Source organism: Lichenostomus cassidix, chromosome 5, assembly GCF_008360975.1.
Source record: "Lichenostomus cassidix isolate B80296 chromosome 5, HeHo_3.0, whole genome shotgun sequence".
NCBI classification, from domain to species: Eukaryota; Metazoa; Chordata; class Aves; order Passeriformes; family Meliphagidae; genus Lichenostomus; species Lichenostomus cassidix.
The window spans coordinates 55,963,690-55,977,806 of record NC_139486.1 but is presented as its reverse complement, the minus strand read 5'-3'; the positions used below and the strand labels follow the sequence as shown (position 1 = coordinate 55,977,806).

At 36.5% G+C, this 14,117-nt stretch overlaps 1 protein-coding gene across 12 annotated transcripts in view; it reads left to right on the top strand.

Annotated features, from left to right (window-relative positions):
• The window catches only part of SOX6 (SRY-box transcription factor 6), a 366,784-nt gene that overhangs the window by 149,713 nt on the left and 202,954 nt on the right, over nucleotides 1-14,117 (top strand). For all 12 annotated transcript variants that reach the window (XM_085063213.1, XM_085063212.1, XM_085063211.1 and 9 more), the window contains one exon: nucleotides 6,262-6,472. In XM_085063213.1, the coding sequence (XP_084919339.1) occupies nucleotides 6,262-6,472 (211 nt within the window). The remainder of the gene's footprint in view (nucleotides 1-6,261; nucleotides 6,473-14,117) is intronic.

The window sequence follows — 14,117 nt, the reverse complement described above, 5'->3', positions numbered from 1 at the left end:
TTAAATTCCTCAAAATGGGAAACCATATTTAATGTAGTGATTGGAAATGATTTTGTAAACATTTGCTTTCATTATATGTTAACTCCAGACTAGTTCCAAGTGCCAGCATGCCTCTAGTACTTGGAATCAAAACCACTCTGGATATCCAACTTTCCTGGGGTGTTTACATGTGTCCCATTCAATGCAGAGACAGATAAATATCCCTTTATAACAGAAAAGCCTCATCCACATGGAAATAAGCAATTCAGCTAACGCATTTTATGTTAGTAATATTTGCTTTCTACTTGGCCATTCATCCTGTGATTTCAGTTGAACTCTTACAGAAACAGTTTTCTCTCTGGCTATTAAGTGGGATTGCAGCCGTCAACTTTCAATCAAAGTTGATCACAGTTATTATTAAATTGCTAACTAACACTGTGACCCTGATTTCGTACAGTTTCATTTCCCAAGGTGTCCTCTTTTCTCACCTTCAGGGAGCTCCAGGGGATCCATCCTCCCTGTGTGAAACATAAATACTGCCATTAAAATCCACAGCCCTGCGCACTGCCCCCTGTTTAGGACTCCTGAGCAGAGAATCCAGTTCACCAGGCTGTTGGGCTGTCTTTAACCCTTAGGAGGATACCAAAGTGAGGTCTGTCCCAAGCCAGATCTCCACTCATGATTGTGGTGTCCCCAAACTCAGATGATGCAGCTCAACCCCCAAATACAGCCCCACCCACCCCCAATTTTTTTATTTTGGTCATTTGGAGGAAGGAGCAAGAATGTTGAATTTTCTTTTTAGCTTGTAATCTTTCACTAGCAGAACTGTAATTTTGTGTCTGTTTGCTCTATTTTGGAAGTGAAAGGACTTCATAAAAGGTGACCAAGTTGGCTCATTATTCAGTTTGCAGGTATTGCTGTAAATATTAGCTTCCCAGTATGAATAATACTGGGTCAACGATCAATTCCTTTATTTTCATCATTCCAGCAGTACTGCCTCATTTATCCTGTTAAAACCAGCGGGAGCACTGATGGAAAATGAACTATTTAAACTGTTAGGATCTAAATACACAAGAAAATATTGTTTTACACTAACAAGAAAATTATAATTATTTGTTCAATCCCTTTTCGACAGAAGAAATCTAAAAAACTTTAAGGCTTTTCACTTCTTTGCACAGAAACTATCAGCTATCTTTTTGAAGACTGTAACCCATGTAACTTGTGAAATTTAATGAATGCACTTGCTAAAAAATAATTTTGTCAGAGGCCTACTGAACTATCTTTACATATTATCTTAGTGTAAGAGTTTTTAAGGAATTACTGTGGGGTGTGAAGAAAGTACCATGTGTGTAGTCACAGAGTCCCCATCTTTATTTTTACCAAGCTGTTTGTAATTGTTCAGAATTGTTCCTGGCATTACCAAAGCTGCTGAACCATTCACAGCAACTCTAAAAGAAATGGCCAACAGGTCACTGGTTTACACCAGGCAGCCTGGAAAGATGATAAGACTAAGGAAACTGTTGTTGGACCTCATATATTCCAAGAAAATTTGAGATTGGTTAAAAGGTACTGTCCCTCTAACATGAAAAAGGCCAAGGATAGACCTAGGAAAGCTTTTCCTGTATTGTGCTGGAATTCTTAATGTTGTTTAACAATTGACACAGGAGTAAGGTGGAGGTTTTAGTAAAAGTAAACTATGACTTCATGCATGGGCTATCTATCCATGAATGAGTCACCCGTAGTGTCCATGCCTTGCTAATTTTGGGTTTTCTGTCTTTTGTGTATTTATTTTTCTCTGTTTTGTTCACTTTGAAATTTAGTCCTTAAATTTTAGCATCTATATATGGGTATTTAATATGTTGTTCTAGTAGTGTTTTGTCAAAACACTAACCACAGTGGGTTGAATGATCAGTAATAAAATTTGATCTGTGCTAATGGGCTGGCAAGAGAATGTAGGAAGGAAAAGTGCCATTTATTTACCTTGATATGAAACCCTAACATTTCAAAAATAGACCCAATTTTGCCCCTCCTGAATAGCAAGCAGCTGAAATAATGGTCAAGACTGAGTTTCTCTTTTCATATGTTGAGCAGTAAAATTTTCTGACTTAGTCATCTGTGCAAATAAATACCTTTTCAACTTCAAACATTGTTATCTGACACAGGCAAAGAGGAAAGATTGAGATACAAAATCATTGTACATGTTTAAGCATTCAGATTTGTTCTTTTTTTTGTTTTTTTGTATAATAAAATGTCTTCAAATTGTATGGTTTGCCAACTGTTAGAGGCCAGCCAGGAAATGCTTCCATTGTCATGGACAAAAATCCCTGTGCAATCCCTTGTGCATTCTGGTACAGACATAAACAGCTCTACAATTATCCAGAATCAGTGTGTAAGTGGGAGGATAGTTTGTAAATCCAGCAAAGATAGAGTGGGATCCTAAAGCAGCATGCCTTGTGTTAAATCTTTTATCCATAGACTAAATGCTTGCTATTTATCTGATTATATTTTCCATATTTTTCCCCTCCTCACATGGAAATCACTGAAATTTGTAAGAATAGCACACCTTGGAAAGGGCATTTTTCAAAGGGAAATGTCATGTGTTGAAGAACTTATTTTAAGTTCAGACTTAAAGTGCCATTTTTGCAGAAGTGCATGAATTTTAAACCTGAGAATTCAGGGTTGTGTTAATTGTCCAGTGTATTATGGAGCTACTGCATGAATTTGGGCTCTAGATTGTGTTTACATACATTAAGTGAGTATTCACATCAGTCATATTCTATTGTTGATTTTCTTATTTTTATTAGTGATGCTGAGAGAAGTTGACTTGTGTGGAGAATTTTCATCAGTGCCGATGGATTTCTCATTTGGATTTTGCAGAATGAAAACATTTGAATTGATCTTGGCTAGGCACTTGTCTTTCCTTCCTCTTCCATGGTCTTGGAAAATACATGAAAAAAAAACCCTTAATAACATCCTTTCTTTTCTGTCTTCAGGTCAAACAAAGTGGGAATTTCTCCTTTGAAAAGCTTATTAAGGATAAGAGATATGTCTTTATTGAATTGTTCCATATTCATATTCCACAGGACCAAGTTCTCCTTTCTTAACCATGAACTCATGGGCTTGTCATAACTTAGGGAGCATGGTGGTCCATTTCCATCTGAATTCCAGACTTTCTAGGGAGAGTACATGATGCATCAGAGCAAGAGGACTACCTAACAACTTGCAGAGATGATATTCCTCTTGTCTCAGACAACACACACGATCCACTAGACTGTTTTCAGAGGGTACCTGGGCCACAAGGATGTATTGAAAAGGCCTCTGTGTGCTGCTTGTGAATGTCAGTGCAAATTAATTTTTGATAGCCAGGCCTGCATCTGATGGATGTGAGTTGTACTTTTAGGTAACTGTGGTGGGTGAGGTGCTGGGACATTAACCTGAGTTGCCATGACAAGTGGTCTGCAAAAGGTTATAAGGTCTGTGATGAAAATTAAAATCCTTTTGCTGCAACAGTTATTTCATTTTCAATGAGCTAAATATTGCAGTAGCAAGTTCTCCTCAAATATAGTTGAATCAAATTTCTAGAGAACAAAGTAACAGGAATATTCCCCTTGCCCCCTCGTGTTTTGTTCTGTCTAGTTAGACATTAATATGAGGTCAATAAAACCTGCTCTACCTGCTGTAGGTCTAAACAGAACCAAAAATATTACGAATGCATTTTTTGTTTTGTTTTTATTCTATATTTTAATTATCCACAAAACTGGCAATATAAAAGAGATTATCAGTTGGATGAACCCTCATTCTTGCTAAGGCAGTCATTCTGCCTCCATTCCATAAATCTGCATAATTTGTGTGGAGTTTAAACTTTTCCCATCTTCATCGTGGATATTGCAGTATTGTGGGCGAGAAAAGAAGGGTGAATTTGCTGCCTGACACAGGCAGGACTAGGGGAGTCCTTCATTACAGCAAGGGAACATTGTGCTGGACCATGTATGCATCCAGACGAGGAGCAGGAGTGGTTATCAGGAGGAAGAACATTCCGTTATTCCTACTTGGTCTACAGATTTGCCTTATCTTCTTGTTTCCGGCCTGAACAATAGATTTAGTGTTCCTTGCTGAGAGCATGAAAACCCCTGCATTGAGCCTGATGGATGTGCTTCATGTGCTTTAAGAGGATGTTGCTCTCTTGAGAAAAAAACTCCTTTAAAATTACTAAATTGCTCTTATACTGTTGTCTTCAGAGGCGAAAGTGCGGCAATATGTAGTATTAATTCTTCACTGAGGATTATAGAAATTCAGCTTTACAGCTGAAAAATATTAGAAGATGCTCTTTTCATCTCCATTGTAAGACCAAGTTTTAAGAAAAGTACAAAGTAGTTTTCAGAAACAAATATATGAAAGCTTTCCATTTTAAAGGCAATTAAAGAAGTTCATCTCTGTACCTGGTCAAAGATACTGTTGTTCTTTGTGATCTTTGATTCTTCAATGAATACAAATGGGTGGAGTGGAAAATTCATTAATGTTTGTTTGCTGAGAAAACAAAGGTAGAATTTTTATTCCATGTCACCTCTCTTTCTATTTGTGCTTGCAAAACTTCTGTCCCTCCTACTGTGCTGATGGGGTGCTGCTACTACTGGGATGAGATAGCGTCTTCTAATTTCCTGTCTTAGTGAATAAATACATTTGCAACCTCCCTAGCAAGTGCTGCCTCCTTCTCCTGTGGCTGCAGCAGTGCTGATCACAGCCTGCTGTGTTTGGAGATGATGTGTCACCACCTCCTCCTGCACAGTCTCCAACCCTGAGTTACCCTGCTTGCTCACTGTTGGTGCTGCTCCTCCTGGTACATTGCACAGCTACTTCCTAATCTGCTCCAAACTGAAGCAAAGATTTGTGTCTCACGTTGTTGCTGATGGTTAATGCTTTCTAGCCTTTCTTCAGAATGTGTTTCACCACGCGTGTTTCCTAACACAAGTTTGCTTAGTATCCTGTAGATAGGGATTTTCAGCTCATAAAGTAGTAGGAGTATTATTGTTATGGGGATCACTGTGCAGTGTGAAAATGGTTATGGCAAGATTTATTAATAATCCTCTAATTTTTAAATGTGTTGCCACTATTATTGCTCTTTACTTTTAAAGAAAGTATGTTTCACAGAATCTAATATACATTTCTAGGCATATCATAAACAAAACAAAAAAATAAGTTGTTTTTTACCCCAAATGTTTAGCACTCCTAGCCTGGCATTATTAAACATTAAAATAGAAGAGTAATTTTGAAAGGGGAAATGTGTGAGGAATTCTTGTGGTTGAGTTTTTGAGGACAAATCCAAGAACAACTTCTCTCTTTAGCTGAAATTGTGAAAGTAGAGATGCAATGAATGTTGAAACTATGACTGGGAGAATGACGAATCTGAGCCAGAGTAGTTCAGGAAGGGCTTGACTTTTGGGTGACATCACAAAATTGAGGAGAAATGTGATTACTCACTGCTTTTTGATACCTTTTTTAAAAAAAAATTGCTCAAATAAGCACTGTCTGTTGACAAAGGAGATTAACCCTTTATACTTTTATGTTTTTGACTGTATAACACCTGATACATGTAGTCTTGGTGCTTGTGTGTTGGCATAAATGACTTGTTCTGCCATAACCTCATTTCCTTGCTCATTCTTGCCTATGTTGGCTTGAAAATAACATCTCTTTCTGTTTATTTGAAGCATTGTAACCTTCATTCTTTAAGAAAAATTTAATTTAAAGGGCAGTGAATGAGCATGGATAGACACATACCATAAACCTTATTTAATTGTGAGGTAGATTCCTTGCCCCTCAGTCACTGTTGGCCTAATGCTTTCTCTAGTTGTAAAGTTATGCTGTTTTCCATTAGCTGAGGATTTATCCAGGAATAATTTGTCCTTGTCTGTACTTTCTTTCCTGGTGCTACATGTTTTGTCCTTAAGGAACTAAAGAAAAATGTAAAAGCTTAACACACACATTGTTAAAAAGTGTTGAAGTGGCTTGTTCCTGACTTGGGAAATCCTTGATGAAGAGTATCCCAGGCATGAAGTATGATTGTCACAAACATGAAGAGAACTGGACTTAAAGGAAAAAAAGTGCCCATGTAAAACACAGAAATGAAGAAATTCAAATAATAATGCTCATTTTATAAAGTGAAGAATAGATGTAAGCTTGTTAATATAACAGACTAATAAATAATGCTTTCAGCTTTTACCTGCCTGAGATCCTTCTGCCACGTGAGAATAGCCCATGTTTTGACATTGTTTTGTTTCTTTGCAGGAGTCAGAGAGTAATAAGTTATGTTCCCTATATTCCTTCCGAAATACCTCTACCTCACCAAACAAGCCCGACGAAGGAGGTCGTGACCGCAGCGAGCTAATGACCAGTGTTAATTTTGGAACGCCGGAACGCCGCAAAGGAAGCCTAGCAGATGTGGTGGACACACTGAAGCAGAAGAAACTAGAAGAAATGACCAGGACTGAGCAAGAAGGTATGCACTGGATAAGACTGATGTAGTTTCCTCACCCCCCGATCCTGTCATTTTTATGGCATAAAGGATGTGTTGGGTATCGAGAGCCATAAAACTGCGTAATTGGCAAAGGCTAGGATAAAGTTATTCACAGGTTTCCATGGCAATGGTAGTTTGAGATCCATTAGGGATTTTAGACAAATATGCCAGTTTTTACAAACTTTTAAAATTGTCTTTAAAAAGTCGTGAGTCAAAGCAAGAATGTTGGATTTGGTGAGAACTCAACTCTTACTTGAAAGGTTATGATGAATTCTTAACTGGCTGTAGAGTTGTGAGGGATATTCTTCAGTTGTATTTGTTCTTTTTCTTTTAAAAGATAAATGTTTGTTTTTAACAATAAGAATGAATAAAACATGAGCTGGTTTGTTTTGCCTTGGAAATTCTCATCTTTCATCACTTTAATGACCCCGCATCTGTAACTGAGAGAATGGGAAACAGTTTTAAGTGTAAAAGTACATAATTCTGACCCATATAGCTAGAATTACAGATGAAGAAATATTTCTTTTAACAGTATCCTCAGATATTGTTACAAGTATTAAAACAGAGATAAAAATGAGGACAAATCTTTGAGTGCTGAGGCAGTCTATGTAGTCAGCCCTTATTCAGATACTTTCATTGATTTTGCTAGGATTTGGTCATGGTGAGAAACAAACAGAATTGGAGAGTGAGTTTATCAGTGTATAAGTCTGATATACACAGTCAGGCCTCACCATGAAAGTGTCCATGTCAAGTAGAAAGAAGTCTTGCTTGGTTCTGCAACAATACCTTCTAGTCTGTGAGCTCACACATGAGATTGAATCAGGGAAGTTGTGAGAGCAGGAGGCTCTGAAATAGATAAACAGGTGTGGAGGCATAATCTGTCTGGATTCTCTAAGATATTTTTCAGTTCTGTTTGGTGGCATTAAAAATAACTCAGGAAGAATATTTATAATGTAGCAGAGCCACAAGGCAGTAGAACTTTGGGAGTAGTTTTATTCTTTGAAATATGAATGAGTGTAGAATTATTTTGACTCCTCAATTTCATGGTATGGTCACAGTGCACTTCAAACAGTGCACTTTAAGTTCCCTTGGCTCCGTGTAGCAATGTAGATTTCAATTAAAATTGAAGCTGATACAATAATATGTTTAAATATGGGATAAAATCATGTAGTGATGGAAGTAGGTTTCCAAATTTCTTGGCATAATTGTTAAATGCCAGTGTGTTCTATAGGTGTCCTTTCTGAAGCTGCTGAAACATCTCTAAAGAGAGAATGTCCCAGATTCTTTACTACCATCTGTCTGTTTTCAGCTGTAAAGATCACTCTTTAAAAAATTGCTTTCTTAGATTTGTTGGTTCGACTGGGAAAACTACTTTAAATATTACTTTGGCGAAGTTGTTTTCTGCAGTCAGCAGCAGTCGTTCGACACCCCATGCTAATCAAAGGTCTTGGCTCGTACTTTGCTGAGGGAGTGCTCAAGTTGCTGTTGATTATATTGACACCACAGGTAAGGCTTTCCCAGGAGTCTATGGGATGGTGTGCTAATAAAAATGTGCATCAAGGAGTTTAAACATAGTATCTGTCTGGAGAGATTCAAGCATTTCGTAGCTTATTTTTGTATGAATTCTCAAGGATTTTCTGTGCTTCCCCTGTGTTAGTATCCACTGGTTGTTTTAAGAGTGCACAGCAGAGAGATCTCTGTCTCTGAGTCAGAGCCTTCCACACTGTGTGTTCTCATCAGCTGAGAAATAAAGGTCATTTTTGATCTATAAAACAATCTTGCCTTTTATGGTTTACATTATATTGGGAAGGTATTCTAAAGTCTGCCTGTAATTTCAAAGGTATTTGACTGTATCTTCGTGTTTAGGTTTAGATTAGATATTAGGAGACAATTGTTTGCTGTGAGGGTGGTGAGGTTCTGGCACAGGTTGCCCAGAGAAATTGTGGCTGCTCCAGCCCTGGAAGTGTTTAAGGTCAGGCTGGATGGAGCTCTGAGCAACCTCATCTGGTGAAAGGTGTCTCTGCCTCCAGCAGTGGGGTTGCAATTAGTGATCTTTAAGGTTTCTTCCAATTCAGGCTATTCTGTGGTGATTTTGTGATTCTATGTTAAGTTCTTTTTGATTCACCTGGCATTTTCTGTAGTAAAAAAAATTACTTACATTTAACATAAAATAATTAATGACTATCTGACTGATAACATATAAAATAACACAGAAAAATCATTAATAGGAGGATTGGAAATTCTTCATCGTGTTACCCTTAGGAAGTTCAATGTTAATAACTTTCTGTGTAGACCAGGAATGTCAAAATTCTTAGAAGAGACTTGAATACCTGTTTTAGTGTTCAAAGGTTTTTCTGAATTAAAAAGAAGTAAACTCTCTGTACTTGATTAAAACAATGATTTAACATAACTATTTTCAGACTGAACTTGGTTTTAGCTCTGTGCAGTCAGCTGGAGAAATGTGGTCTGAGATTATGAATTGTTTTGCCATCTTACACTGTCCATTAAACAACCTCGTTAATAGCCTGATCACACATGTACCATTCATGATTCACTTTAATATCCATCCTTTAAAATATGTTTTTGTGCAGTTCTTCCCTTAAAATGGTAGGCAACCTATGCAATTGAGGAGCTCTTTTTGTACTAGGTCCTGCCCTGTCACAAGATTGCTTACTCAGATTGAAAAACACCTCCTGACTTTTTAATAAACAGAGAGAATAACATATATTGGTTTAATAAATGAAGTGGGGAAAAGATGTGTGTTTCTCCTGTATACTGTGGTGTGAGGCTTTAAGTCCTGCATGTCTCCTTTAAAAGAATGTAATAGTTCATGTTAGCCTCTTTTATAGAGATGACCTCCATGACCACTGATGTAGCTGTGGGATTTGGGCTAGCACACAGTCATATGTCAAGTTAATTGTAGAGTTAAAAGTGGAGTAAGGAACTCAAGCATTCCAGTAGTCTGATCTAACCCCCAAGCCAGCACAGCTAAAAGTCTCTTTTAATATTGTTACATGGTAACTTTCTAGTCCGTCTATAGCATCTGAATTTGAGAAATACAGGTTGTTAAGGTCAAATACTTAAATGCTTTGTGCTATACTCTCAGATATTAAGTGTCTGTTATGCTTGTATATACTACTTGTGGTCTCTGTTGTACCTCGTAACACTGGAAAAGAAATATATACTGGAAGACTTTATCGTGTCTAAATAGATATATTTAATCAGAGTCCTTTGGCTCCTGAAAATAAGTTGTCTAATGAGAATTTCATCTGAGCAGCTGTGACTGAGGAGGTCAACAGGCATTGCCTAAGAGAATATGGCCCAGCTGGTTAAATCTGGTTGTTGTAGTGATTTAAATGGTCAAGTGCTGCTTGTAATCCAGGACCGTCTGTTTGTAAAGGGAAGAGTGAGTGCTTCAGCATAATGTACAGCTGTTTTAATCTCTCTTTAATAATAGTGCTTCAGCCAGTGTCATGTCTTGTGTATGGTGCTGGGAGCATGGGTGCCTCACACAGGAATATACCTTAGGTATGTTTTTAGCTTTATTTGTAGTCTGAACAAGGATTACCAACGTTACAGGATAAACAACATTTATTTTTTTTACTTCATGGTCCAGTATTTGCATTTTTGTACACTAAGGCATTCCTGTGTCTTAATTTGTAATGGTTTGGAAATGAGAAAACTGATGAGAAAATTGTAATTGAAAAAGAAAAGAATGCTACAAATATTTAGAGTTAATTTGAGTATGTAAAGACTTTGCTGACATGTGTTCTCATAAGACAGAAGAGGTCAGAAATGAACAGGTGTCTAATTTAATCAACAACATTAGACTCTAGGGCCTCTTGGATAACTTCAGGATATTCATCTTAGTTATTCTATGAGCCGAAGGATTGTTTTACTGGCTTTTTTCTTTGGAAGTATCCTTCAGTATGTAATCAAGTATTAGACTTTACAGCTCAAAATGAAGAGTTTCTATTAGATAGTATGGTCTGACTGCTTCTTTTCTATCCCCTTTAAGTAAAAGACTATTCTTTTTGAATATTGCTTATGTTACATCTGTGAGACAGATTTACAGCCCGGGCTGCCTGAATTCTATGCTGAGAATTGGCTTCCAGACAACTATCCTACTGTACTTCATCATAAGCCTCGAGGAGCAATAATTAGTAGTACACATCTTGCGTGTAGCGAGGAGAGCAGATTTCCCCCTTTCAGATCTGGAATGCTAGGTTGGCAGGTCAGCTGGCACTTCTGAGCTGGAAACTGGGCATGTCATTTCTGCTAAGTGCTAAGCCCTCATTACTCAGGGCCTGCATTCCTAATTCACTTTTGACCTTGATTCTGAGCAATGTATACAGTATCATTTTTCAACCCAGCTCAGTTCACAGTTCTAGCACAAGCGTTTTATAAAGTGCTTCCCATTCTTGTTTCCTCCTTGAAGACCATAGTTGAACATTCAGAGATCAAAGATTTCTATGTATGCATGATGGAATAATGAACTTCTATATAAAGAGTACTATATTCATAAATTTCCATCTATTCTCTGTCATGTGCACCTGTTTGTACTCTCTATCTATGGGTGGATATCTAAATTAAAAATTAAGGGAATGTATTATTAATTCTATGTGCAGTAGGTAAAACCTTACCATATTACCCAGCAGTGGTAGTTTTTCTGATTTTTGTGTTTAGTTATTTCTTTTTCCTTCAGCTTCATGAGTTAATAACAATTGAACGCTTTCTATTATATTGACTTAAAATAGATTAATATGTCCCCTATAAAATTTTCAATCACTCCAGTAAGGACAGTATATTGCATTATTGCACACACTTATACACATATTTCCTGTTAATTTCTTTGGGAAGTAAAGAAACTTAAGCTTTCACACACAGTGTCATATATGTGGATCTTGGCAAATCATTTTGGTTGCAAATTTTTTTTTTTAGGTGTTGTTTGTTTTATTAAAATTTATGGTTGTTTTGGGTTCCTTTTTTAGAATCTGTGTGTATTATATTGTATTAAATGAATGGAGAGTTTTTATTTTGTATTCTTCATTTTAAGCCTGCCACAGCTGAGGACAGAGTACACACATGTACACTTTTCTAGTATAGTTTTAAGCAAATGCTTTGAGGACATTACATGTCAGCAATTCTCTTTGGTAGATCAGTCCTAGAAGTGAACTGCTGACCATTTGTCAGTAACAATTTTTAAATGTTTTCCATAATTTTTGCAGAGATTTAATTCAAGTTATGTGTCTTGTGCTGGGCTGAATATCCACACTTTCCACTGATGAATGTAGATCCCTGGCTGTCCTAATGCCCTTGGCACTTATAGACCTTTGTTCTTTATTCTTTTTATTCCTTCTTTTTTTGGTTGTTACATATATTTTGTTCCATTTCAAGCCCTTAAAAGTGTTACTGGATTTTGGTGTTAGGATTATTCAAAGTAATTGATAAAAATGAGTTAATACTGCTGGTCTCTTTTCTGTGATAGCTATGAAATTTGCAAATGGTCGCTGGCATTCTTCTCTGAAACAAGCCCTTTGGATATGAAAAAGCTCACCTTCTTCAAAATCCTTTCCTCACCTTTGAAAAACCCTGCCATAGCTGCTCTGTGTCACCCTCATTGTGTTTCCCTTTTCTTCTTAAAAATCACTTTTGCTGAGAAAATTATCAATCAGTTATACACATGGTTAATTTAATACTTTTATTTACTTTTTGTTGGAAGCCATATGTGGTGGCATCTAAGAAAAGGAATTTTTCTTCTAAACTCCAAACATGCTTCCAAAATAAAAACACAAAAGCTCAAATGTCCAGAAAATAAATAGATGACTCAGACCAAGTTAGAGGAGAGATATGAAGCACATTTTCCTAAATAGCTGTTTTCTTCAATTATTTACCTCCTTACCATGTAATTAAATGCAACTTACTATTTCTCTCTTTTTTTAAATTCCAGTTTTCTTCGTAAAATCACATTGGTCACTCTTTTTCATTGCAATATATGCTGCTGCTTTAGAAAAAAACATTTTTCTATTTATACAAGTTTTATAGATCATAAAATTCCTAAGAATTCACTTGCTGAAGTGTACAGTGAATTCCTATGTCTTAATGTGTTAAAGTAATTTTGGACATTTTAGGAACATAACACAAAGCAAGTGTTTTCTAGGGTTATTTTCCTGGTAACTAAAAGGAGATGCATAGATAGATTTTTATTCTGTCTGTTGTATTTGATTTTTGTATCAGAAATTTAGACCATTAATGAACTTTCATTTAATGACATTTAGAATGCAACATATGTTTCAATAATTTCATTTTTTTGCAAGGAGAGACTCAGTCTCTGTAACCATACTCCTGGTCATTAATATTTTGTCTTGTACTTTTCTTTATCATTCTGACTGAGAATTTATGCAGTTTTAATTTTTTTACTTTCTTATATCCTTTAAATCTTTCAGAGTAGAATTTTGTGGTTAAATGCTATCTCACAATTTTTATTTAAGAAATTGGCACTAATTGTCATCTTTCCACCTCATCTATATATGTATCTGGCTGTCTACAATGCAGTATTACCCAGTCTTGTAGTTAGAATTTGAGATTCTAATCATTACTCACAGGTTCTGTGTGGATATAGGAATTTTTCAGCACTTTTCAGTATGCCTCATGTTACATTTGAAAACTTCTCTTTTCTTCGTTCTGAAATTCACTCATGGCACACAAAGGGAGAATAGCACAGTTTTATGATATCATGGAGAATGAGATCTACATGAATAAGATGATAGATTATGTAGACTGTTTTGCTAAGAGGTTTTCATGTCCCTTCTGTTCTTAGTTCTTATTCAGGATCATCAAAAAGCAACTGGTGAATCCGATGGTAGCCACTTGTGAACCTGTCAGGAAAATATGCACCTTGGTTACCATCAGACATTAATCTAGCCTAGGTGTAGGATCCATGGAATTTTATGGAGCTTCTGCTTTTCTGGAGGTTTGGTTTCCCAATGCAGGTTGTTCTCTTTTTGAAGCTTTGCACTTGTTTTGTGGCTTTTGCACAAGATTGTGGCTTTTGCTGGTAAACTGAGTTGATCCTGATAGGGGAAGAGTCTGAAATTCAGGACTCATTTCATAAGATTGAAACATCCATTCTCACCATGAACATTCTGTATTTTTGGGCAGGTGTTTGCTTTCACCATTTTGAGATGTGTACATTACATTGAAGGAACATCTTTATTCAACCCAGATTATGTGAGATGAGTAAAGTCCTTTTCATTGGAACAAATGTGCCTTGAACCTGTTCTCATTGCCTCTAAACTTGAGCTGTAAACCAGGCTAGATAATACTGAAAAAGGCTGAAACCTCTTTGCCAGCATCTACTGACCTTTCCAGTCAGTTCCTCCCCAGTGATGTGTTTTCCAATGCCTTATCTTCAGGGATCATCTCATTTTTACTTTTTCTTTAATCTCACTATAACCTGTCAATTCTGACATTCGTCAATGTTAGATACAATTTAATTTATTTTTATTGAGTGTTAAATTGTCTCAATGTTTCCGTCTGATATAATTTTCTTCAGTATGCTCCTCTACACTTTTGTCTTCTTTTTAGACATGGTTAAGCATCTGCTATCTTTACACTATTTGTATGT